Here is a 26663-nt window from a genome sequence, read left to right on the forward strand (position 1 = left end):
GGCCAGCGCGCAGGCGTGCAATCTCGAGTTAGGATTGGTGGGAGGCCGCCTCCTCGCTCGGCGCACGCTCCGTGGGCGGGAAGGGCGGGGCTGCCGCTGTCAGTTGGTCGGAGAGCCGCGGCCTGAGGCGTCCTCCGCATCCCGCCCCCTCCCGGCGCCTCCGACGCAAGGTGAGGCGGCCCGGGGCAGCGGGGGTCGGGGACCTCCGGGGCCCCGCCGGCGAGGCGGGGCGGGGAGCGGGGCGGTGGCCCGGGTGCTGGATCGCGGGGCCGCGAGGCCCGACGCCCCGCCGAGCCCTGCGCAGCCGCCTTCGCGGCCGCACGCTGCGGGCTCCGTGGGAAGAGCCTGGCGGTGCCGGGCGCGACGCTGTGGGGGTGCGATGGGACCCAGGTGCTGGGAGAGGACGCCCTGCAGCCCGATCTACCTTTCAGCTCGCCGCCATCCTCCTGCCTCAGCCTCCCGAACGCTAGGATTTCAGGGGTGGTGGCCCACGCCTGTCGGGGGTGGGACATCTTTGCTTGCGCCCAGGTTTGTTTCTTTGTCAGCTTTTCTCAAGCATCCTGTGGAACAAATATTGGGGAGTAAGGTTTGGGAAGGAGAAAACACACGTCCTTCTGTTAGACTGCCAGACTCTGACGGTGTAATAGCCACAAGGACAGATGTCCCCAAACCGTTATCTGTTTCTGAGACTCAAAGCTGTGCGTGGGAATCCTGGTGCCTGTATGCGCCACTGGTTAAACTGGATGCAGCTAGCTCTCTGGAGATCTACTGATTGCGTAGTTCCTCGATTCCTATAGAATTTGAGACTCCAAATATGTCAAAGCAGAACATGGACAGAGAGAAACATCACACTCGAGTGGATGCAGCTTGAAGTAGATGAAATTCATCTTTGGTTGTTTAGTTTGTGGAAATGCCAAAGGAGTCGAGTTTTTCAAAACATTTGACCATCTCAGATTAGGATCTTAATTATGTCTTGGCTGTGAAACGGGAGGCAAGGCCTTTATAAGGTTTAGTTTATAAGGTGCAGTTTCCTTCTGTTTTGATAAAACTATGTATGTGAAATGCTTAGTGCATTGGACTCTTAATCTCTAAGAACATCAGTTTGCTGGTGAGTGGATAACAGATGAGAGACATCAGCTGCGGATGCAGAAAGTCCTGTGCTGGAGTTTGGATGGATGTTAGGGAAATGTCAAACTCACATCTGAGACGTTAAGCCGGGCTGAGGTGGGCTGAGGTGGAGTGGCCGGGGGAAAAACAAACTGGACATGACTATAGCCTTGACACTGGGTAACCACCCTGATGTGGATTAGGCCACTCTCAGTTTTGGCCCTGAGTTCTAATATGAGGCATTTGGCCACATGGTTTTTCTAAAGTTTCTTCTGTGGTCCAAACAAGAGCATAGAGATGAGAGGGTAGCAGTTAGCATCTGCTAAATGCTTACGAAGTACACAAATTTGAACTCATTAAATTCTCAGAACAAACCCAAGAGATGTATAGTTATTAGTTCCATTTTATGGATAAGGACACTGTGACTGAGATTTTTAAACTTGACCAAAATTTCAGAGCCTGTAACACAGAGTGAGGGTTTAAATAGTGATCATCCAAATCTGTGTTTAATCACTGTGCTAAATATCCTTGAGAGGATGTCTTAGAAGGTACGGTGTGAGCATGTAGCAGTAGTTTAAATTAATCCTGGCCTACGGCTTGCCATATCCCCTAAGCCTTTCTCTCTACCCTTTCCACTTCCTGGATTTAAAGTATAGAAGGCTACAGATTCTCATTCACTAACAAGCTAGTATACACAGGCACTAGGATTTCCTGTGATTTTCAAAGAAAAGTTTTTAAAGCTCTGACATAGAGAATCTCAGAGAATCATGTCGTTTTTCAGAGCCAGGGCAGTTGTGTGTGTGTGACACGTGTGTGTCACTGTTCAGTGACCCCACAAATCACAGGCGTGGCAGTGTGTATGCTACCCCAGGGCTTGGGAGGTGGAGGGAGGACCTCTGAGCTTGCTCTAAAACCATCTAACGGAATTGGTGAGTTCCAGCTTCAACCAAAATCTGTCTTCAAAAATAAGGTGGAAAGGGACTAAGGGAGACACCCAGAGTTGACCTTTGGCCTCCACACGTGCGCACAGACATGCACATACCTGTGTACACAGACATAATACACACAAAACAGCTTTATGTCAGTTTAAAAATTGAACATTGTTTAAATGGAGAGGAACTTTTTTTAAAAAAAATTACCATGCAGTCGAGTTTCCTTACATTGTCATACGTTTGTTTGGTTGATCTTCAAATACCATAATAGCTTGAATAACTTTAAAAACAATTTTGAAAAAAAAAACCTAGTAATCCACTTTCTCTGAAGTGCAGAGAATCTCTGTAAAACTGAGGTAGAAAACACGAGAAAGTAGGTTTTCTGTGCTGCTGGGGAGCATGCTTAATTTGACAGCTCTTTAGTAGTGCTGTGTAAGGATGCTCAGTAGCTTTCTTTCCTCCTGAGAGCTGCCGGAGAGTCCGCTTTTACATTTGCACACTGGGCATTCTGTCTCTGAAGGATTTGTATGTGTTTACCTTTCCTCCTCTTTGTAATTGTCCTTAGTAAAAAGATCCACAGTGACTCTGAGTTTCTGTTTTAAGTACTGTACTGTGTGTATCCTTTGCTTCCTACCCCTGTGCACTTGAGAGCACTAAGGCGTGGGAGGGGTCCTCTGGGTCACGTCCTTGAACTGCCTTGTCTGTTGAAAAGCAAGTTCATATCTTACTGTCATGCCTGTCTCTTTTTCTTGGTGCAGACCATTCATCCAAGAGTGTGCATTCAAGAGCTGAAAGTCTGTTGCCCAAGATGATGAATGCTGACATGGATGGTAAGGTCTTCATTCTTTTCTGTGTATTCTTCTGTTTTCTGTATGGTTTTGCTTTATTAAGCAATGGAAAGAGCAGACAAACAATCTTTAGAACGTTTAGGTGGTGACGGCACACGCCTTTAGTCCCAGCACTCGGGAGGCAGAAGCAGGTGGATCTCCAAGTTCGAGGCCAGCCTGGTCTACAGAGAGAGTTCAGGACAGCCTGGTCTACAGAGAGAATTCCAGGACAGCCAGGGCTGCACAGAGAAGGTTTAAGTGTGGCTGCTTTCCCGTTGACTTTACAAAGCACACACTGTGGCTTCTATTCTGAACCTGTGTGGGAAGTTCAACTTAATGCCCCATCTGCCCTGGAGTAGAGGCTCTGTATACACAGTTCTTAAGACAGTGGTTACAAAATGTTCTGCAGAATGTTAAATGCTGCATGCCAAAACTGGTACAGTGTTTATTAATAATAAATTGAACACGTTTTATTACAGCAGTGGATGCTGAGAATCAGGTGGAACTGGAAGAAAAGACTCGGCTCATCAATCAGGTGTTGGAACTCCAGCACACGCTTGAAGGTTAGATTACACTTTGTAGTTTTCCTGAATGACATCAGGTTAGCATCAAAGTCCATGGAATAGTTGTTTTTTTTTTGTTTTTTGTTTTGTTATTTTGTAAAAAGAAAAAATGGCTGTTATTTGTATGTGTGGGCGGGTTTATGTGCCAGGACCCTCTTGTGGAAGTCAGCAGCTGACATGTGGGAGCATTCTCTCCTTCCAGATGTGGATCTTAGAACTGAACTCAGGTCATCAGGTTTGGGTTGCAGGTGTCTTTACCCAGTGAGCCACGTTGCCGGCCTCAGTTGTTTTCTCTCTGTTGTCTACAGCCTTGGCTGGTGGACTGAAGGACAAATCTGCCTGGTAGGATCAGTCACTGCTCTGACACATCCTTTTCAAGGTGTCAGCAGGATGCTGGCTTAGTGTGAGAGCTCTCCATGTGGCAGTGTGTTACTAAGCCTGCTTCAGGAAAGCTCTATTAAAATGGAAAGAAGCATTCATTACCTCCAGAGATTCAAACTGATCATAGATTGGGTTTCATTTTCTACCTTCCGTAAAATTAACACTCACACCGACGTGTCTTGATGTTTAATGCCATTAAGTATTGTTTTTTGTTTGGGGCACAGAATGAGTACCAGCTTCTCACTTGACAGTAGCAGTCAACAAGGGCTGCTGCTTTCCCTCTGCTTCAGTTCTCCTGCTCTGTGGGACCATCTCCTCAGTTCCTCTGAGAGCAAGTGTTAGCTCCAAAACACACTTCCCATCTGCTTTCATGACCCTTAGCCAGTTTGCTTTTTCTCCAAAGCATGGCATATGCTTAATGTTTACCCCCGATCCGCCTGGGTGCCCCATGTTACAGAATGCACATGTGCCCACATGTAACTGTGTTCACTGTTGCTGTGGGATGGTACCTGCTTCTGTTGGTCATTATACACTGGTTAAATATGTGAATGGAGATCGTTTTCACTTGTTTATTAGGACCTGCGTCTTTTGAGTTTTTAACTAATGTTTAACTACTGCTTGGATCTCATGCCCAGCGTAGGAATCCAGTTGTGTTAAGCTGCAAATCTTAAGTATTTCCAGTAAAGACATTGTAGTTTCAGGTGGTAGGACATGGACACTTTATCAACACAATGTTTTCTAACCTCTGTAAGAGTTAACATAAATGCTCAACCGAGTCCCATGGGAAACGCTGTCAGCAGTCACCATTTTTGTCCTCAGTAAGTTGTTTTTACTTAAGCCTTTACCCTCCACAATCTGAATTGAAAAAATTTACGAATTGTGGTATTTATTTATGGCAGTGCTCGGGGCCAAATCCAGGGTGTCACACAAGTCGGCAAGGGCTGCACCATTGGGCCACACCCTCCGCCTGGTCTCAGCCTTTTAAGAATGAATCTTTGATTTCATACCATGGAATCCCTGCCATGACTTTATTGACAGCTGTATTTTTGGTTTTGTTTTTTATAGATCTTTCGGCAAGAGTAGATGCGGTTAAGGAGGAAAACCTGAAGCTCAAATCGGAAAATCAAGTTCTTGGACAGTACATAGAAAACCTCATGTCTGCTTCCAGTGTTTTCCAGACAACGGACACGAAAAGCAAAAGGAAGTAAAGGCCCCCCTCCCTCTCTTCGGTGGAGTGGCTGCTTTTTTTTTTTTTTTTCCTTAAAGCTTGGATATGATCCAAAAGTTACAGTATCTTCCTTTGCTTCCTTGAGTATTTATAAAGAGAATGTCAGATCTAGGTAATATTAACTGCTTAACAGGAAACATCCTTGAGTTAACGTTCTATGTATTACGTTAGTCTATGAAAATGTGCAAATGTAGAGACTTTATAATTAGAATTGCAGATATTTATGAAGAAACTTGAAGATGAATGTTTTGCCAATTTGCTTATATATATATATAGGTTTAGCACTGTCTTTTAGCATATGCCTAACTAGTAAAATATACAAGAAAATAACCATGTTGTGAAAAAGTGACCAAAATCATGTACTGAATGCACAGCCTCTGTACCTTGTCCACCATCGTGTGCCTCTCCTCCATCTGCCTCTTCCTTCCCATCTCCCTGACAGTAACTTCAGTAGATGTCACTACCAGAGTAACCGGAACTGTAATTGTTGACACTTAACCAAATAAGACACTTTCTTAGCTAAGGCTTGCCATTTGTGATACTTAGTTATAAGATAGGATTGCTGGTTTCTCTTTAATCAATTGAAAATAGGTTGAAGCTATAAAAAATGAAGGGTTTTCTTTGAAATGTAAATTGTCATATTGAGAAGCTAAAACCTCCCTTTTGCACACAATAGCCCATTTGGTATGAAAAGATAAAAGTGCCGGTCACATGTACGTGAGAAATAGAAAACCTTGAGGAAAGACAGAAATAGGAAATTGGACAAACAGAAGTAACCAACTCCACATGTTTTCCCTCCAGATGTGTGTTAGCTCTGGCTCACAGCTGCACTTTTGGGACAGTATGAAAGCGGACTAATTCTGACATGAGCGGATTAAGTAAGCTACATGTCAGAGAGCCCGGGTAAGAGTTTGGTCTCAAGGTTTGTTTGTACCCAGGACATGAACTTTTGCAAAATTAATTGAGAGTATATTAGTATCAGAATCATGAATATAAGAGAGTTTTGTATATGTGATAATTGTTAACCTTAGAATTTTATCTCAGTTGTTTTCCCAGAATTTCTGTAAACCCAACACTTTGTTGCAGAATTTTAGTCATTTCTTTTTAACAATTTTAAAAAAATTAGTTTGTAGCTTCTGTTTGAAAAAGGAATTGATATCAAATGTTATAATAGGAAAGATCCACTAATGCAGCTGAAGGCTCTTAGATTGGGCTGTGTTGACTTGTGGTATCATCCAATGTATCAGTGCCGTTAGCTGTCTGGACATGTAATCCTCACATATTTTGCAACCCTTTTGTGACTGCTTTACAGATATTTAAAATTGTGTTCAGAGTTCTGCTTTGCTGTTTAATAAAAAGCTGTTTCAGAGGTTGTGTGTGTTTGGATACAGTTGCTGAGTAAACGTGCAGTGGGCATCCAGGGTTTGCAGTGCCACAGTGTAATAGTGTATCTTATTTAAGCATCCAAGACTGCCACAGCAGTAACCTTTTATTAACAGTGTGCAGGAGCTTACTCTTGTGGTGAGAGTTCCGGGGAGGGCTGCGTTTGGGTTAGGCGCCCCGCCCTCTTGTTCCCAGGCTAGCCAGCCAGCCGGCTCTGCTGTACAGGAGGTTGGGTTTTTTAGCCGTGGCTTCTGCTTCACCAGTTACACTGTTCCGTTTGCAGGAAAGGCATGGGAGTGTGCAGTCTAGGTGTGGTGGGCTCTGCCCAGGCCTCTTTACATCCAAAGCCTGCGATGGCCGCCCATAAAGGATTTCTTGCCTGGGAGGCCACGTGTGGCTACAGCTTATCCCTGTGGTCGCAGGTGAAGGACTTGTCACTAGCAGCTCCAGCCACAGCTTGAACTTTTGTGACAAAGTATCTGGAACTACTTCTCTCACAGAAATGTATTCCAGCACCTCCTATCCAGTTCAACATAAGCTCAAAATCCAAGATCTCTCTTGAGGTCCTTGGGTTTAATCTGGTCTTATTCTTCCCTGGTCTAGAGTATTATGGGACAGCATGGCCAAGGAAAAGTTCTCAGTATGGAAAGTGGAGTAGAAATAAATCCTCAGATTTGAGGCAATTGTGGAATGCTACTTGGAGACAAGTCCCTTGCTGTGGACCCTGACTCTGATCAAGGTTTTCCTTGCTCATCAACTCCTGTGTTTCCCTCTCGGAAGTTATTCCATGCCCACCCGACCTCCACCCCTCAGGCTTTGAAACCAGTTCACTGGTTGGTGCCCATTATTTTAAGTTTTTTGTTTTCATTTTCGTTTTGCTGGTAAAGCTTTCTCAAACAAGCCTGAAGCCTTGTACCTAGTTTACATCGATTCCATCTGTTTGACTGCACAGAGATCAGTCTGCAGGAGTCTCCTCTCCTTCCACCATGTGTGTTCTGGGGACCAAGCTCAGGTGGTCAGGCTGTACCCTAACTTGAACCTTCTTGCTTTGAGCCTTGGGTCTGTGTCGGACAGCCAAGTGCTCTTCTAGCCTTGACTTCTAAGCTTTTTTCCCTAGGACTTGACTTCCTAACAGAGGAGATACCTTGGGACCAACTGAAATGCAAGGACAGCTCTGGGAAGGCTGTAACCAGAGCAGAGCCATGGGGTGAAGCTCGGCTCCCTTGGGTGTAACAAGTACCAGAGAAATATTTTTCTTTTCCTTTTTCTGTTTTTGATATCTTTTAAATTGAAAACTCCTTCAATATATTATGATCAGTTTTCCCTCCCATGTCCCTCAGGTCCTCCACCCCCCTACTCATCCAACTGCACACCTTTTTTTTTTTTTTTTTTGGCTTTTTTGAGACAGGGTTTCTCTGTGTAGTCCTGACTATGCTAGAACTCCCTCTGTAGACCAGGCTGGCCTTGAACTCACAGAGATCCACCTGACTCTGCCTCCTGAGTGTTGAGATTAAAGGCGTGCCCCACCACTGCCCAGCTCTTTCTCTTTCTTTAAAAAGTATTTTCAAAACAGGCAAATAAGTAAACCATAATAGTGAAACAGCAAAAAAGGGTAAGCGTGAATAAGCATGGAGACCTGAGTGTGGATCCCAGCATCCTCATAAAAGTTGGACATGATCAGCATGTCTATAACCCTAGCCTTGGGGGTGGGAGACTGGGGGGCAGAGACGGTGGATCCCTGGAGCTCAGGCCAGCCAGTCTAGCCAATAGATGGGTTCTAGGTTCAGTGAGAGACCTGTCCCCTAAATGAGGAGGAGAGTGATCGAGGCAGACACCAAACATTGACCTGGGGCCTTTCCACATTCATGCACACACTGTCGTGTGAACACACTTGGGCACCACACACAAAATAGAGGTGGGAAACCACATAGTGTCTATTTCTGACCCAGACTTACCTTGGTTCAATGGCCAACAGACCTTCTGAGTTCTCAACTAATCTTACCATTTGTCTTCCAGCAAGAATTCTGCTAAATCAGTTCAGAGAGAATCCCTCCCCTGCCACAGGTGACCACCCTGGCCTGCCTTCAGCAGTAACTTTAGCAATAATTCCCGTGTGGATGCCTCTGCTTAGTGTGTTTCCACTCCCCAGTCTTGCAGCTCACTGACGTCTGTCTTTGCTGTATAGTAGCTGAGAGCTTTCTTAGCGATTGCAACCATCTGCCAATGGCGTCAGAACAGCATTTTCTCTGCTCCTTTCTGGCTCTTCGCGTCGGTGGGTACGACTGAGGGAGAAGCGGTGTGCTGCCTCCTCAAACACTGAAACCCTAACACACACTGCGGAGATAAGCACGCGATGAAGGTGGAACTCTCACGTGTGGATTATAAATAGACCCCAGAGAACCCTCTTGCCACGTAAGGACACAGGAAAAGACCACAGCCAGCACTTGGGAGGAGGGCCCACATTAGAGCCCAGCTGCACAGTGCCTTGGCCTTACCTTGTTTCCAGGACTGTGAGAAATGGTTTTTACTTTTATATTGTTTAGAAGCCACCTAGGCTGTATAGTATTTCATTACAGCAGCAGACAGATGTGGCACCTCCCCACCAGGTCCCAAAGAAGAGCTTCCTTTAATATTGACACTACCATCCCGCCCAACATTTGGCTGCCCACTATTTACAGTAGAATCCTGTACACCACAATCCTTTATTTGGAACTTAGAGGGCCAGATGCTTCAGAACTTGGCATTTTTCAGATTTTATAAAATGATTTATATAGGGGCACACTTTGGGGCAGTTTGTTTCTGCATCAGAATCGATGAGAATTAGTGATACATGGGATAAGGAGTGAGTGCACATGAAAGCTTACCTGGGAGGTCAGGGTGGGCAGGCTGCTAAGTGAATTTTGGTGTCAAGGTGGTGAAGTCACTTGTACAAAGATGGACTTTCCTTCTCGAACTGTCCTTAAAGAAACAAACTCTTGTGATGTAGAAGTAGCCGAAATCACTTGGGGACCTCCTTCCTCAGGTCTCAACACCTCACCTTTATTCCTGGCCAGTTCTTTCCTTTAATATGTGGTTCTTTCATAGGATAAAGTGAGAGTACAGCCAGGCAGTGGTGGCATTCACCTTTAATCCTAGAACTCAGGAGACAGAGGCAGACGGATCTCTGTGAGTTCAAGGCCAGCCTGGCCTACAGAATGAGTCCTAGGACAGCCAGGCCTCACAGAGAAACTATGTCTCAGAAAACCAAAAGAAAAAAAGTGAGAGTAGACTTTTAGGACCTAAGATTAATTAATGGCCAGAAGCAAAGAGCAGTGGTTCTTAACTCTTTAGCTGCAAGCTTTACTTTGCCCAATAGTGCTTCAAGTTAAACCTGAGTTAGTGCCCACCCCTGATTGTCACCAGGAACTTCACAATGCTGTCCTAACCAAGATGACCACCACCAAGTCTCAGAGTTTGTATGCTGTGAATATGCATCACTCTCATTGGATAATAATAAAGCTGTTTGACCAATAGCCAGACAGGATAAGGTTAGGTGGTGTTGCAGGGTCCTTGCTGTTGCCCTTTGGGGGCAGGGGCCAAGTAGGCACAGAGTCAAACCACAGAGAGTCCGGGAGAATGTCTAAACAACAAGCTCAGTTTATTCGGGAAGAGGCAAGCCTTATATACCCTCCACCCCACCCTGGGGGGAGGTCTGATGAATATGCATCAGCTGGTGTGACATGACTGCCTCTCATTGGTCCAGGTCGTCATCTCCAGATCATGTTTCAGCTGCTGTTGCTAAGACCATCAGGCAGACCCAGGCTGGCTCTCAGAAAGTATCTTTTTTACTTGTTTGGGCTGTCTAGCCCTCAAGCCCCTTAGGGATGAGTCATCCCACAAGGTGGAACAATCAAACTGAGGATTAGGATGAGGAGGAGCCGAGTCAGGGGAGACTTGAGCCAGCTACCCAAGAAGCAAGATGCCAGAGAACCGGTAAAGCCACGGCCATGTGGCAATACATAGAGAAATAGAAATGGGTTAATTTAAATGTAAGAGATAGTAGCCCGGCGGTGGTGGCACACGCCTTTAATCCCAGCACTCGGGAGGCAGAGCCAGGCGGATCTCTGTGAGTTCGAGGCCAGCCTGGGCTACCAAGTGAGTTCCAGGAAAGGCGCAAAGCTACACAGAGAAACCCTGTCTCGAAAAACCAAAAAAAAAAAAAAAAAAAAAAAAAAAAAAAAAGAGAGAGAGAGAGAGATAGTAATAAGCCTGAGAAATCAGCCAAACATTTAGAATTAATATAAGCCTCAGTGTGGTAATTTGGGAAGTGGCTGATGGGAATTTGGGAACAGGCAGGCCGGGGAAACAAGGCTCCGATTACAAGAGGTTGTTTTCATTCTTAAGCTTGCTTGTAAGGAGAGACTGTCACGTGGACAGCTGTTTAAGACATGGACAAAAGAATGATATCATTGCCTCTTAGCTACTTCATCTAAAAAACAAACAATTGACTCCACTAAAATTAGAGATTAATGGAATTTAAATGAGAAATTTACTATAACTAAGACTTAAGTTGACTCTATGACAAGGTCTCGCAATGTAGCCCTGGCTGGTCTAGAACTCACCGTGTAGACCAGAGTGGCCTCAGATGCACAGAGATCCATCTATCTCTGCCTCCCGAGTGCTGATATCGAAGGCGTGTGCCTCCATACTCAGCTCAGAGTTTGTCTTACAACATAGGGAGAGGACTATGACAGAAGCTGGGGTCACGCAGCGTGATCAGTTCAACAGTGTTTATCTTGTTTTAAGGTTTCCAGAAGCTTTATCAAGTGTCTGTTATTATAAAGATGGTTTTTTTTCAATTTATTATCTTTATTTTTTATGTGCATGTATGTCTGTGTGAAGGTGTCAGATTTTAGAGTTACAGACAGTTGTTAGCTGCCATGTGGGTGATGGGAGTTGAACCCGGGTCCTCTGGTAGAGCAGCTGGTGCTCTTAACCACTGAGCCATCACTCCAGCCCCTAAAGATGGTTTTCTAGTTGTCCTAGTGCCTATCATTTTTAGGACTGCCCTTATTGTTCTGTGCACTGGGGTCTTAGAGACAGACTAAATGTTTCCAAAGGGGGTGGAGAGAAGGCTTAGTGGTTAAGCTCACACCATTCTTGCAAAGTTCCCAGCACTTGCATGGGATCTCACAACCTCCTGTAGCCACAGCTCTAGGGAGTTCCCAGGTTTATGTTTTCTCCCATCAGCTTGCCTCGTCTAACCTGTCAAGAGGAGATGGTTTCTGTGGTGGTGTGAGAATGACTCCCATAAGCATTCATATTTGAATACTTGGTCCTCAGATGGTGGAACTGTTTGGGAAGGATTGAGAGGTATGATCTTGTTGGAGGACGTTGTATCACTAGGAAGTGGGCTTTGAGTTTTCAAAAGACTTATGCTGCACTGGCTGGTTTTGTGTGTCAACTTGACACAAGCCAGAGCCATCAGAGAAGGAGCCTTTGCTGAGGAAATGTCTCCATGAGATCCAGCTGTAAGGAATTTTTTCAGTTAGTGATCAATGAGGGAAGGCCCTGCCCACGGTGGGTGGTGCCATCCTTGGGCTGCTGGTTCTGGGTTCTACAAGAAAGCATGCTGAGCAAGCCAGGGGAAGCAAGTCAGTAAGCATCACCCCTCCATGGCCTCCGAATCAGCTTCTGAATCCAGGATCCTGCCCTGTTTGAGTTCCTGTCCTGACTTGCTTCAGTGATGAACAGCAATGCTGAAGTGTAAGCTAAATAAACCTTTTCCTCCCCAACTTGCTGTTTGGTCGTGGTATTTCGTCACAGCCATAGAAACCCTGAGACATGTGCCATTCCCAGTGTGCTCTCTGCCTCCTACTTCAGCTGATCCTGGTGCCATGCCTTTGCCCTGAAATCATAGCCTCGGAAACCCTAAACCCAAATTAAACTCTTTTGTAAATTTCCTTGGTCATGTCTTATTGCAGCAGTAGGAAAAAATGAAGTCAGCTTCATTTCCTAACCTCTTCATACTATAGGAAAGTATGGGACCTATATGATTTGGGAATAAATGAGATGGTTTGAAATATTTTTTATATAAATTATTTATATAACAGATTTAGAGAAATTGTCTGTCAGCTGATATCTCATCTTTACATCTTGCTAAAGGTAAAACATACAACAAAAATCTGAACAAGAACCTCACAGGTGGGTGTCCAGAGTGTGAGTTATATGTTGACTATTCTGAACAGTTTCTACTGTGTACAAAATAATTTTACACTCATGTGTGCATGCACGCACATTCACGAGTGTGCCTCTTCAGAGGACACTTTGGAACTCAGATCTCTCCTTCTCTTTCCACTTTTAGATCCTTGGATTGGACTCAAGTCACCTGCCCACACGGCATGCACTTTTACCCCCAGCGCCACCCCTTGGCCCAGTGAAGCTGTTTTGAGAATTCTAGATTCTCTGGTACACTGAATCCACCACAGCGGTTCATCCCACACTAATGCTTCCACTGTGTCCCTCCAAAGGAGACTGACACTGATCCTAACAACGCTGATGTCATCCTAGAGAAATGGCCAATGGAAGTGAGCCTTGCTGAAGAGTATTTTCAAAGAAAAGAAGCAGAGGCTGGAGAGCCAGCTCAGCCAGTAAGCATGAGCTGCTCTTGCAGAGGACCCAAGTTCAGTTCCCAGGACCAACATGGAAGCTCACGACCTTCTGTAGCTCCAGTTCCAAGACATCCAGTGCCCTCTCTGGGTCTCCAGGGGACCTGCATACATGTTAAAAATCCACCCAAGAGTTTATGGATGTTAGAGCATGGCCATGGGGAAAATCGCTCTACCTCCACAACTCTCTGAAAGATGCAGTCTCACCGGCTCTGCTCAGTCTCCTTTCGGGAGACGAGGTGGAATTCCTCATCTGAGGGGATTTCCAGTGGGTGAGTTCTGAACCTACCTATCCAAAGGAGCTGCCAAAAGGTGGGGTGTGCATGTCTACAAAACAAACCCCAACTCATCAAAGTTCCACAGGGACTCAGTATCAAAGTCATCCTCTAGTCCTCATGTAGACTTGAGTGGCCCTTCAAAGGATTGGCACATGTTACTTAAGTGTAAAATGTTCTTCAATAAAACATTGTAAGTGGAATACTGTGGAAAAGGGGCTTGTCTGGGCACCCACTTCAGACAACAGACTCAGAATACATGTGACCTCGTTAGCAGAAAATCATGGCAGAAAGACAGAGCTAAAGAATTGGATTTAACCATTAGAATCCTGCAATAATAAATGAAACCTCTCCAGTAATGACTCATAGAGAGGGTCATAATTTAAATGAGAAAAATAATGTCGAGCAGTGGTGCACGCCTTTAATCCCAGCACTCAGGAGGCAGAGGCAGGCGGATCTGTGTGAATTTGAGGCCAGCCTGGTCTACGGAGCAAGTTTCAGGATGGTCAGAGCTACACAGAAAAACCCTATCTTCAAAAAAAAAAAAAAAATTAAATGAGAAAAATATTTAAATTTTATTTTCAAGAGCAGTGTGTGCACACAGTTTTATGAATGAGATAAGCCATTTGGGCATGAAGTGGCTACAAAAGCTTGAACAAAAATCTGTACATTATTTGGTTTTGACAAGCCCGTTATCTGTGTTCACGTATAGAACATGCTTGCATATTACCCAGTGATTGCATGAGTGACCCTTAAACACTTGTTCAGTTGACATGCCTGTCAACACAGCACCTCGTCAAGGAATCTCTACGTGAACTGACCCTAACCATAGTGTGACATAAGCAAGGTAAATGTGGGTCCTATCCAACAGCATCAAACGATCACACAGGAACTCTGTTACCTTCAGTCTGTACGACAGAGCATACTTGAATTTTATTATAAAACTAACCTGCATCTTCTTCCATAGCCATTTAAATGGAAAGTCCAATAGTTGACATTTCCAATAGCAGGTGTGATGGCTACATGTGATTTTGATCTACAAAACCAAACCTATCTTCCAACTATTAAAACTGTAACTTCTAAGGATATTAATCTCTTGGATCTCATGTAATGTGCCACTTTTCTTTTATTCTAAATTCAAAGACCAGTTAACTTCAAAGTTACTTTCCCCCCACAAAAAGAAAGAAAGAAAGAAGTATCTGAAAAAGTAACATTGCTAGATATTTAGAAAGAGTTTGTGCAGATGGATTCACTGTCCTTTTGGGCACGCTAACTGTAGAATGCCAGCTCCGTCTCTCGGGGATTTGAAATACTTGACACACGTCAGTCCTTGCGTACCCTCCTCTTGCGTAATGACTTCACCGGTGCGTCCCCAGACCCTGTGCTCTCGTCGGCTTCTTTCATCTGGAAAACAACGAACAAGGAAATGTTTCCTTTCACATAACCTTAACTAGTGGGCAGTAGTACGCTTTCTTCTCATCCTTTCAAATGTGTGCTCTGGCCACCCAACGCTGTGTTACACCGGCTCCTGTATTTCATGAAGCTGCCTTGATGTCTTAATATTTACAGCTGGCCTGATGACATTCTCAAAACAACCCTGCTTATCAGATAAGCATGTGGCAAAGACCACTACTGCCTGCTCCTGCAGCAAGTTTTATTTATGACTCAGAACACGGTCTCAATCTCCTAGGAAATAGTTGTGTGATTCCCGCTGAGGGATTAAACTGCTCACACACTGTTTCTGTGAGTAATGAACCCTGAGCTCGTTTTACAGAGATCAGAACTTCTGGAATAAAAGCTTCCAGAAAAATTAGGAGAGGAAAAAAACATAATGTCTTCACAGTTTTCTCTCCTTTCTTTACCTTTCGGAATGTGTTTGTACCTAACAGCAAACTTTAAGAACAAAATGCGTGCATGGAGATAGTACGCCACTGAAGTCACTTCACAGTCCTCCCTGCAGCACACCAAGTTATTTCTCCAAACTATGCGATTCAAAAATAGTTTAGCTTACTGACAAATATACACGTGAAAAGACTAGAGGGTGGGTTGAGACAACAGTCTTTTCAGCGGGAGGACTGCCCTTTAAATGCTCGTGACCTCGTCTGTCTTTACCAAGAGAGTTACGGTCATTTTTTCCAGTGCGGTCTGCTTTTCCATCGTGTGCGGCTCAGGTGGAGTGTGCCTCCATCACATGTCAAGATGACAACGTGTCACAGCGCTTTTCTGCCTTCTCTATCAGTTTGTTTTCAAATGTCAGGAGGCACTTAGTCAAGAAAACGGGGGAAGCATGGTGGAAGCTTGTTCCTGTCACGAGGCTTACCTCGTCCTCTGATCCAGATTTATTCAGTTTGTTCATTTCCTCCTGCCCTTCTATGGTTTCCTGTTCTTCTCTCTTCTCTTCCGGTTCACCAACTTTCTCTACTAGAATACAGATTTTATTAAAGGCAGAGACCCATGAGTTAGGATTTTGCTACTGAAAAGTTTTAAGAAAAATTAAGGGAGATTAATTTAAATTCCACAATTAAAAAGCAACTTCTACCCTTCAAAACTGAAAAGAAAAAAAAACAGCTAATTGTAAATACTTATTATTTTACACTTATAAAAAATCATCTTTTTGAAGCAAAGGACATGTTTCTAAAATTATTATTATACAATATACAAAGCCCAAATAATTCTCAGCTGTCTGGTAGGCATGACTCAGTGACACGTCTCCACTGAGGTGACCCCTGTGTCCCCAGCTTGCTGTCTGAATTATCTTGTACCCTTCGGGCCTTGCCATCTGCCTTTTCTCCACTGATTCTCCTATGGATTCTCTTTAGCCAAATCTCCAACTTTGCCACCGTCATTATGAAAAGACAGGGAGGAAGTGGGGAGCGCAGGGGAGAAGGACAGAGAGGCAGAGGAAGAGAAGGACAGAGAGGCAGAGGAGGAGAAGGCCTCCACACACAGAAAAGAGAGCATGTCTTGAGAGAGTATAAAGTAAAAACTCATTTTACCAAAAATTAGGTTTGAGGAAATGAAAGGTGGTACATGTCACCTCTGCCTTCTACACATATTTCTACATGCATAGTGTGGGACAGTGGGGAAAGGCGAAACTGCCTTCTAAAATAAGGCCCTGTTGATATTGAAGTATTCATAAATTAGTTATTTGTGAATACCCTCTAGACAGACACACCAACATAAAGCACTAGTAAGTTACAAAGGCTCTGAGAACCTACAACCTAAAGAATTCACACACACACATACACACACACACACACACACACACACACACACTCAGATACACACAGACACACACATTCTTTTTAAAGAACTTAGTCCTGCAAGTTGTCCTCTGACTTCCATGTGTGGTCCATGACATACATGTGCGCACACATGCACACTGCCTTTGAGTCACCGTGTGCCTGTTAGGAACCCCAGGTACACACTAGCTCTATTTGGGAGAACCTTGTGGTACTGTGGGTGCCCCAGCTGGGGTGAGGGTATGTCTGGTCACACAGCAATTGTGTGTGAACAGTAACTCATCTCTACTCTCAGAGTCAAGGAGTCTCCGAAGCCCAGGAGGCTGTGGCTGTGGACAGGCAATGGAGACTGTCTGCTCTAGGGCTGTCCTCTCAGAGGACTGCTGATCCCCACTGCCAGGCACCTGCTCTTGGCGGTTCAAATGTGTCAGCACCAGCAGGACAGTGTCTGTCACAAGTCACAGCACAGCCTCACCCTTTTCAACAATGACCATGTCACCATCACTGGGCTGCTTTTCCTCTTCCAAATCTTCTGGCTTCTCCGGGGCCTTCTCCTCCTCTGCCCCTTGTTCCAGAGCTGCCTTGGTCTGTGGTTTACATATGTCAGTTGTCTTAGGACCCGTGTCTTCATATTTTTTCTGTGGTAGTTTAACAAAAACTGTTTTTACTAAAAGCAAAGCACTATTTTTATTTTATTTTTTTAGTGCACAGACACCAATTACTGAAATGGACAATGTGCGTCCTCTTCATCATACCATTTATCTACCTTTTTTTTTTTTTGCACTAACTGTCAAGGTACATAATAAACTTTCATTAAATCTTACAGGAAACTGAATTCATTGCATCTATATTGGATTCATTCACTGCCTGATTCATACAACTCCGGAATACAAGCAAGTCTGAAAAACCAAGTTGAAAAAGTGTGTTTTCTTTACCTTTACTTTTCTTGGCCAACAAAACGAAGTAACTAATGCTATGGGCAACCCAGCCATCAGAAGGTACATGAGCCAGAGCCACGGGCGCTCCTCTGCTGCTGTGGTTAGCTGTTTGAGCACACCGGGCTGTGGGAGAAATCAGCACAGAACCTTTACAAACTTCCACTGGGCAATACAATTTGATAACACACACACACACACACACACACACACACACACACACACACCACTATACTACACATCCACACCAAAAATGAAAAAGAAAAAAAGACCCCTTTGATAATACATTCTGTTATTTAAAGAACTTACTAATAAAATCACCCAGGGATTATTGTTTTTTTCTTTTTCTTTTTATATGAACAATTCCACAAGTGGCCCTTGTGCATGAATTTTATTTTCGCAACATAAAATCTGAGGTCACAATATATTTTACTTGTGACAATCACGTGTCTGAAGAAACCAAATGGGGGTAGGTGAATGGTTCGGCAGATAAAGGTGCCTAACACGCAGGTCCGTTCCTGGCATGGGCAGAAAATGCTGGCTGCAGTGGCCTGCATCAGTGACCAGAGCCCCCGTGGTGTGGTGGGAGGTGGAGACAGTATCTGGAGGCTCACAGGCCAGCTACCTGGAGTGCACAACACTGCAGCAGAGATGAACAATCATGGGGGCTTTAGAGTTCTCGAGATTTCTCTAGTGAAAACACTTGAAATGCATTTAGTTTAGTGCTAAACCTTAGGCTTGCACTGCCAACATCAAAACACAAAGGAGCATTTCCTATTGCTATAAGCCACAAGTGGGCTTTGAGTCTCATTAGAGCTTCCATAATTTAACAAATGAAATGAGGACATGGGACTCAGGTGCACACTGAGTTCACCCCATAGTCTACGCAGAAAAGCTGAACAGTCTGTCTGCAGAATGTGTGCAAGTCCGTCTCCTTGGCACTGGGTGGCTGCTGCCTCTGGGCACACCCCACAGTCACCACCGTACCTCGTTAGCATTCGCCACCATTATCTTCAGTTCCCAGCCGTCTGCGGCCCAGCGGTCTGCCACCTCCTTTTCTGAACAGATGATAAAATTATCAAAGTAGATGTTGGGAGTCATGGACCAAAGCTCTAAGCCCAGAGCACTGAAAGACGTCAGAAGGAATGGGTGGTCATCCTCAAAATAATCGGGGTTAGGGATCTTCTGAGGACTCCAGATTCCCTGGAAGGAACAACATATGAAGACAATGTTAAAGTGACGCCATTAAACAAACAAAAAGGAGCAGAAGAAACCTTTTCTAAGAGGACGGGAGACAGCTCAGTTGGTAAAGTGCTTGCCCCTGTGTGAGGTAGAAGGGTTCGAGGTCAGTCTCCAGCCCCATTTAGGAAGTAGGTACTGTAGGAGAGGCCTGTAGTCCAAGACCCAAGGGGCCAGGGCAACCCTGGGGTTTTCTGGCAGCCTGTCTATTTGAATCAGAAAGCTCCAGGTTCAATGACAGACACTGTCTCAAAAACAGTAAGATGAAGGGCAATCACACACACACACACACACACACACACACACACATCCACATCCACACACACACTTTGTGATAAATGCTGTGAAGAAAGACTACAGTGAAGAGTTAGAACACATAACCACATTTGTATGGTGAGGGAGACATCAACGAGTCACTTCAAAGACAAACTAGAGGGGGAAATGAACAGTGGAAGCGAAGCCAGAGCCCCCAAGAAAGTCTGACAGTTTCACAATTCTGAACTTTGACACTGTTAGATAAATAAGGAGTTCGCGAAGTACAGACACTAATTCTTGAAATGGATAACATGAGTTCTCTCCATGAGAACTCATTTATTTACTTCTGAAAATGGAACTTTATTCCACAGTGAGCACCACCTGACTATTGGGAAGAAATATATAAAATGAGACAGGGTTTCTCTATATAGCCTGGCTGCTTGGCTGTCCTAGAACTCACCATGTAGACCAGGCTCAAACTCTTAGAGATCCACCTTTCTCTCAAGTGCTGGGATTAAAGGCATGCACCACCACCTGGCTGCTACATTTTTTCTTTCTTTTTTTTAAATTGATACTTTATTTTTAAGACCAGTAGTACTTGGTTGTACCCTAGGCCTCTGGGATATCTAGTCTCTGGTTCTTGGTTACCCAAGCAGTGTTGGGTATGGGTTCCTTCTCATGGAGCAGGCCTTAAGTCAAATCAGACATTGACTGGCCACTCCCACAAGCTCTGTGCCACCATTGCCCTAGCATATTTTGCAGGAAGACAGGTTGTAGGTCAAAGGTTTTGTGGCTGGGTTGGTATCTTTGTTTTTCTTTTAGTAGCCGGCAAAGTACATCTCCCCACCAGCACCAAAAAGATGACTTCTCCATGTTCAATGAGTTGTGTGGGTGTTGTCTTTAGCAATACGCCGCCCTTGTCAGTTTTTGGAGAGCAACCATTTGTCTTAGCAACAGTTGGGGTTGTTAAGGATTTCCATGGTCCCCTTGGCCAACAATTCAATTGAATGCGACTCAGTCCTGTCACTGGAGGCCTCACTGGTGACAACAGATGTCTATTTAAGACTCCGTATCCCCATTACTAGGGGTCCTTATTAGGATCGCCTTCATTAATTCCAGGAAGTTTCCACTACACTAGGTTTCCACATCACCCCAAATGTCCCCCAATTCCAGCAGGCTCTCCCCACACTCTCTCCCTATACACCACCTTCTCCCTCCTGACCACTCCACTCCTGTCCCCACCCACCCCCAGTCCATCTGTAAAATCCATTTCCCCATCCCAGGGAGATCCATGCGTCCCCTCCTCTACCTACCCTAAATTAGTTGACTTTCTTTGACTTCATAAGCTACAAATCAAACTTCTAAAAGCTAACAGAACATTGGTGAGGATTGCCTGATTACAGAACTGAGACAGTGGTCATTACCTGGTAGCTAGGATTATTGATCATTGGCGGTTTCCAGACTCCTTTGTATTTTGGGTTATCTATCATAGGAGGTTTCCACTCGCCACATCCAATCTGACAGGCTGGATTGGGCATACGTGGTGCCTCCCATTCTCCATCCATGTCATCACTCCTGAAGTTATTAGAGCAGAGGGAATCTATTAGCCTCCAGTAGTGACAATTAGTAGATAATCAGGATTCACTTGACACCTTTCCTGGAATTGAAGAATGCTTACCAATCATCAGGCTTCTTGGCACTAGGATTGGGGATAAACTTTGGTTCATCATCAAGCCAGCCATCAGGTTTAACAGCACTTGAGTCTTCTATTTGGGCAGGTTCATTTTCATCCCTGTAAATATATTATGACAATGTATTCACTGTTTTAGGAAGCTCTTAAATACACAGGTCAAAATGTCCAGAGGGTTCTGCAGCAGTATGTCCTGTCCTATCATTTGGTTTGTGTGCCTACTAAGGACACCATACACCCCCAACACACACACACACACACACACACACACACACACACACACACACACACTTCATTTGCTTGTCATATGTGGTCTTGTGTTCCATGCACACTTTTTTTTTTAATATAAATGATAGCATTGCATACATAGAATGCTGAATCTTGCTTTTATCATTCAAGCTCAGTCAGCAAAAATTACGTACTAGATGTCTGTTGATATGGTTTGGAGTTTATGTGTTGAAGGTTTGGTTCCCAGTGCCGCCAAGTTCAGAGTGAGGTCTTGAGGATCATAAGGGCGTTGGTTTCATGAATGAATCAATCTGTTTTCCGATTCCTAGCTTAATGGATTTCAAACTTAATGGATTTTGTTATAAAGTGATTCCTCTCTGTTTCCCAGCTGCTACAATGTGGGAAACTTTGTTTCTAACATGGCCCTTTGCAAGGTGTCCTGACAACGCACCCAGGAGCAATGGAGCCAGGCACCTATGCATGAAATGCTGAAACTGAGCCCAAGTCTTTCTTCCTATGTGTTGACTCCTGGGTGTTTTCTGTCACAGTGAAGGAAATTTAACACAGAAACTGGCACCCAGAAATGCGGTCATTTACATGACTAACCCTGACCGTGTGGTTCAGAGGCCTCTGGAAGTTGTTCATGTGTGGGAAGGGCTTGGGAAAGTCTGGAGACTCGGTCTGGAAAGAGCTCGGAAAGCTGGAAGCAGAGCTCAGTGGGCAAGCCTGGCGGGAGTCAAGTCAGACAGGAGCTGCTGTGGGAAATGCAGCCCGAAGAGCCTGCCCGACAGCCAGGAGTTAGGTATCTCCACCCAAACCAGGCGCACAGGGCAGCACCAGTGCCTTTCCAAACCATTCTTATTTCGTTAGGTCGCCTGTTTCTTTTACATTAGGAAACTGGCCCTTTGCTGGCTGTGTACTATAAAAATATAATCTTTCCACTTTCTACTTTCTCAGGTTAAAAAAAAATTCACATTTATTTATTTATTATTTCTCCCTCTCTTCTCTCTCTCTCTCTCTCTCTCTCTCTCTCTCTCTCTCTCTCTCTCTCGTGTGTGTGTGTGTGTGTGTGTGTGTGTGTGTGTGTGTGTGTGTCTCCTGTGACCACACAGGAGGTCAGAGGCTAACCTGCAGAATTGGTTCTCTCTTCCACATGGGCTCCAGGGTGGAATTCTGGCCATCAGTCAGGTCCAGTGGCAGGGACCGTTACCCGATGAGCCATCTCACCAGTCCGCATCGGTTTTTAAATATATGGTTATTATTTATTTAGGCAGGGTCTCACATCACCCATGCTAGCCTGGAACTTTCTATGTAGCCAAGGCTGTGACACCCTGATGCCCCGCTCTTATTTTCCCAGTGCTGCGACACAGGTTTCTAACTTGATGCCTGGCCTTTAACACATGTCTGCTGCTGTTCCTTTTGCCATTTACAAACCATATGTTTTCAGGCGGCTGCATTTATTAACATTTTATGATTTTTTCTAATTTATGTCAGACTTAAAAAGATTCCTCCTACGCCATTTTTAAAAAATTATAAACTCTCCATATTTAATTTTAGTATTTTAATTTAAAAAGAAACACAAACTTAGGAAGAAAACCCCGAGGAGCATGAGCATGGTGAGCAGGAGAACGACAGAGACACCACCTCTGTGGAAAAGCGGACATCTTGACGTCATCAGCTCATTCATGGCTTCCCACATGCACCTCAAGCTGCAAAACAGACTAAACCCAATTCTGCTGATGCGCAGACTCGGCCGACCCGACCTCAGAGTCGGTCTCGGAACACACACAGCAACCGGATCCTGGCACTCGACAGCTTCTCTTTTAGCGCCTCCTAGACAAGTCTCACACGTTTCACCAAACATGAAGCTGTCATCTACAGCTTCTTGAGTTTGAGGGTAACGTCCTCTTTCTGGGCACAGAAATCTGAGTTGGAGTGGGTTCGCATGGAGGTGCACTGCTGTTTCTGGCAGTCCGAACACATCACATGATTCCATTAACGCAGCCTGCTGCTCCTACCCTCTGTAAAGCCTGAGAGGAAAGGCCCCGCTACCGTCAGTATCTCTCTGAATCAGCAGGATTGACGTGTTGGGTTTTCTTAAGAACAACATGCCGTGTTCTGGACAGGTGGTCACAGCAATGTTTACAAACAAGTGACTGGAGGAAATGGGAATGACTTTTCAAAGACCCAGAAAAAACCGCGAGACAACACAAGCAGTGGAACAAACACGTAGGGAGCGATCAGGATGCTCGGTGAAGCAGCAGCCAATCTGCACGCCACACAAACGGCGCGTCCACATTCTAAGATGCGCAAAGAACTGAACTGGAGAAATACAATCACGAGGACAAAGAAATCCACATCAGAACACAGCAAAACCGCACCGCTGAAAACTGGTAGTGTGGGAAAATACCTTAAAATTGAAAACAGTGGCCCACTAGGCAGGGATCATCCACCCGCCGTTACTAACGGCAGGCCTCAAAACAAAAACAAAAACAAAAACGGATGCATTCTCAGAGACAGCGCCCAGCGGTGCTTAGTTGTTAGTGAAAATTACCCTTCAAAAACTATGCTGATACAAATACATTTCAGACACAAAACAGCTGGGAGAACTCACTGAAAGCAGAGAAGAGCGAACCAAGTACATGTTGCCTGCAAGAAACCCACTTTAGGGCTAGCCAGATGGCTCAGTGGGTAAAGGTGCTTGCGGCCAAACAGTGGACCTGAGTTCAACCCCCAAGACCTGCATGATAGAAGGAGAGAACCAACTACCTCGGGTTGTCCTAACTTTCACACAGTCATTGTGGGGCAGGCACCACATACACACAAGCACACAAAATAAAGGAATAAGCAATTTCTAAAAACATTTGACAAACCTAAAATGGTATTTCAGCAAAGAAGTGATATAAATGGCAGTAAAAGCCACACACTGAGCGAGATTAGGGAAATGTGAGTTCAGACAGTAGGATTCCACTGCAGACTTTTCAGAATGGCCAAAAGAAAAACAGAAATAGAACTCTGTAAATGTAAAGCAGCTGAAACCCTTGTGTGAGGCTGGTGGGGTGCAAAATAACAAGGCCTTGGGAAAGGCTCGCAGCTTCTCACCAGTTCTCACACACACACACACACACACACACACACATGTATACACACACACACACACACACACATACACACACACACACACACACACACACACACACACACACACACACACTTCCTGAATGGTCCAGCAAATCCATTCCTAGGCATTTATCCTTGATAAGAGAAATTTATGTCCGTCCGAAATTCTGTCTGTAAATGTCGACCACACATTTACTTGTAATTACACTAAACTGGAAAATCCTGCAATTTTCCATCAATTTGTGAACGGATGGACCGATGACGACATATTTCCCGCGCAGGGCAGCTGCTGCAGATGCAGGAGTCAGCATAGGGCAGGCTCAGGGGACAGGCAGAGATTCTAGAAGAGTCCATTTTACACAGTGCTTTGCCAAGCTACAGAGAAGGAAGCCTCATGGGGTGCAGGATGTGAGGTCCTCCTGGGAAGATGAAAATGCCGTAGACATCGGTATGTCCATCAGAACCCATAGAACCATGCACTGCCTCCACACATCTCTGCCTCAACCCACTGAGGTAGTAATCAGCATGCATTGTCTTTGCCTGGTATGTTTCATGATATTTGTTACACAGTACAACCTAACACAGTGGTTAAATACAAAAAGAAATATAATCTATTTAGCAAACCTTAAGAGTTATGTAGCCAGCAAGAAAAAAAAAAAAAAAAAAAACTATGGTTCTTAGGAATAAAAGAACACGGTCTTCATGCAAAAATCACAAACCATATCTCAAGGACAAAGACTAGCTCGGTAGAAAGAGAGGTATGCTGGCATCCCTCACCATCCAACCTCAAACTATGGGGACTCATCAACTGAATGCATTTCAGTTAAGGAAAACCTTCAGTCCCCCAAAATAGAAATAACACACATACAGGGCTGGTAAAGGGAAACAGTGCTTTGGCATGATGATGTGATGAGTCCCACAATGGCTTTGTAAACTGATGACGGTATGGTAACCTAAAGCCAAGTCAAACAATCAAACAAACAAAACCCAACCAACCAACCAACCAACCAAAACCAAAACCAACCAATCAACCAACCAAAACCAACCAACCAAAACCAAAACCAAAACCAAAACCAACCAACCAACCAAAACCAAAACCCAACCAACCAACCAAAACCAAAACCCAACCAACCAACCAAAACCAAAACCCAACCAACCAACCAAAACCAAAACCAAAAGCAACCAACCACCAACCAACCAACCAACCAAAACCAAAAGCAATCAACCAACCAACCAAAACCAAAACCAAAACCCAACCAACCAACCAAAACCAAAACCAAAAGCAACCAACCACCAACCAACCAACAAAAACCAAAAGCAACCAACCAACCAAAACCAAAAGCAAGCAAGCAAGCAACCAAAACCAAAACCAAAACCAATCAACCAACCAACCAAAACCAAAACCAAAACCAACCAACCAACCAACCAACCAACCAAAACCAAAAGCAATCAACCAACCAACCAAAACCAAAAGCAATCAACCAACCAACCAACCAAAACCAAAACCAACTAACCAAAACCACAACCAACCAACCAACCAAAACCAAAAAACCAAGCAACCAACCAAAACCAAAACCAACCAACTAACCAAAACCAAAACCAACCAACCAACCAAAACCAAAACCACAACCAACCAACCAAACAACCTACCAACTAACCAACCAAACAACCAACCAAACAAAATCCCAGTTCTCTATAGTCACCTATAGAGAATACCACACACATATGAAGAAGAACAAGCCAGGAATTAAAATGAAAGGCTTGACATGTCAAACTCATGGATCTTCCCATAGAATTGATATAATAAAAAAATGAACACATGATGAAAAAAGGCAACAAAGTAAAAATGTTAAAGTAAGTTTTAAGTTAAAAAGATAAGGAAATGCAACATCCATTTCTGAAAATTATTTCATACAAAATTATCAAAGCAAACAGTATTGCTGTTAAAAGAGTTTCACTGGCTATAAATGTCACCGACCCATTTGTTGTGATATTTTGTTTGTGTTCTGATAAGTAAAGCTTGCCTGGAGATCATAGGACAGAGCTAGCCACTAGTTAATCGTAGAGGCCAGGCCGTGATGGCGCACACTTAATCCCAGCACTAGGGAGGTGGAGACAGGAATATAAGGCAGGTGGAAACAAGATCTCCGCCCCCATTTGGTCTGAGATTTCTTAGAGGTAAGAAGTCTCTAGTGGCTGCTGCTCTGCTTCTCTGATCTTTCAGCTTTCACTATCTGTATCTGACTCCAGGTTTTTGTTGTTAAGACTGATTAGGATCATGCTTCACCCATCCTGGACCAGTTCAGGCTGGACACCACGTGGTAGCTGAGCTCCCCCTTACCAGTCCTCCTTACCAGTCCTCCGGCTTGACCGCACTGGGGTCGGGGATTTTGGCTCTGTCATCCCACTCATCTGGTTTCTTGTCGTTGGGATCGTCAATTTCTCTGGGTGGGTTGATAGGTGGGACCACATCCTCTAGCAAGCTCCCTTGGTTCACAACTTTCTGATCAATGAAGATTTCAAATGTATCATCCGGATTCATCACTGGAGAACAATTTTAATACTTTATAGTTATTATTCAGACAGACATTGCAAAGATACTTCTAAATAT

At 44.5% G+C, this 26663-nt stretch overlaps 2 protein-coding genes across 5 annotated transcripts in view; one reads left to right on the forward strand and one right to left on the reverse strand.

Moving 5' to 3' along the window:
- The first annotated feature begins 398 nt into the window (after window positions 1-398).
- Scoc (short coiled-coil protein) lies at window positions 399-6149 on the forward strand. The gene is made up of 4 exons (XM_028881776.2): window positions 399-528; window positions 2798-2869; window positions 3346-3429; window positions 4876-6149. Exons 2-4 carry the CDS (start codon window positions 2848-2850, stop codon window positions 5016-5018), a joined length of 249 nt encoding a protein of 82 aa, XP_028737609.1. The 5' UTR covers window positions 399-528; window positions 2798-2847; the 3' UTR covers window positions 5019-6149.
- An 8297-nt stretch (window positions 6150-14446) lies between these two features.
- Clgn (calmegin) overlaps window positions 14447-26663 on the reverse strand; it is a 31360-nt gene continuing 19143 nt past the window's right edge. For 2 of the 4 annotated variants that reach the window (XM_028881777.2, XM_028881778.2), the window contains exons 8-15: window positions 26407-26596; window positions 20693-20806; window positions 20439-20589; window positions 18508-18723; window positions 17521-17646; window positions 17061-17223; window positions 15664-15764; window positions 14447-14747 (exon numbers count right to left, since the gene is read on the reverse strand). In XM_028881777.2, the coding sequence (XP_028737610.1) occupies window positions 14667-14747; window positions 15664-15764; window positions 17061-17223; window positions 17521-17646; window positions 18508-18723; window positions 20439-20589; window positions 20693-20806; window positions 26407-26596 (1142 nt within the window). In that variant the 3' untranslated portion in view covers window positions 14447-14666. The remainder of the gene's footprint in view (window positions 14748-15663; window positions 15765-17060; window positions 17224-17520; window positions 17647-18507; window positions 18724-20438; window positions 20590-20692; window positions 20807-26406; window positions 26597-26663) is intronic. The other 2 variants (XM_037206125.1, XM_028881779.2) reach the window with 2 other exon arrangements.

The sequence above is a fragment of the Peromyscus leucopus genome, chromosome 5 (assembly GCF_004664715.2).
Source record: "Peromyscus leucopus breed LL Stock chromosome 5, UCI_PerLeu_2.1, whole genome shotgun sequence".
Lineage (NCBI taxonomy): Eukaryota > Metazoa > Chordata > Mammalia > Rodentia > Cricetidae > Peromyscus > Peromyscus leucopus.

What these genes read in the sequence shown, in the direction of transcription:
- Scoc (XM_028881776.2), top strand. Translation starts at nt 2,848, where the DNA reads ATGATGAATGCTGACATGGATG. An exon ending in GATGAATGCTGACATGGATG is followed by an intron (nt 2,870 to 3,345) that starts GTAAGGTCTTCA and finishes GTTTTATTACAG; the next exon opens with CAGTGGATGCTGAGAATCAG. An exon ending in ACTCCAGCACACGCTTGAAG is followed by an intron (nt 3,430 to 4,875) that starts GTTAGATTACAC and finishes TGTTTTTTATAG; the next exon opens with ATCTTTCGGCAAGAGTAGAT.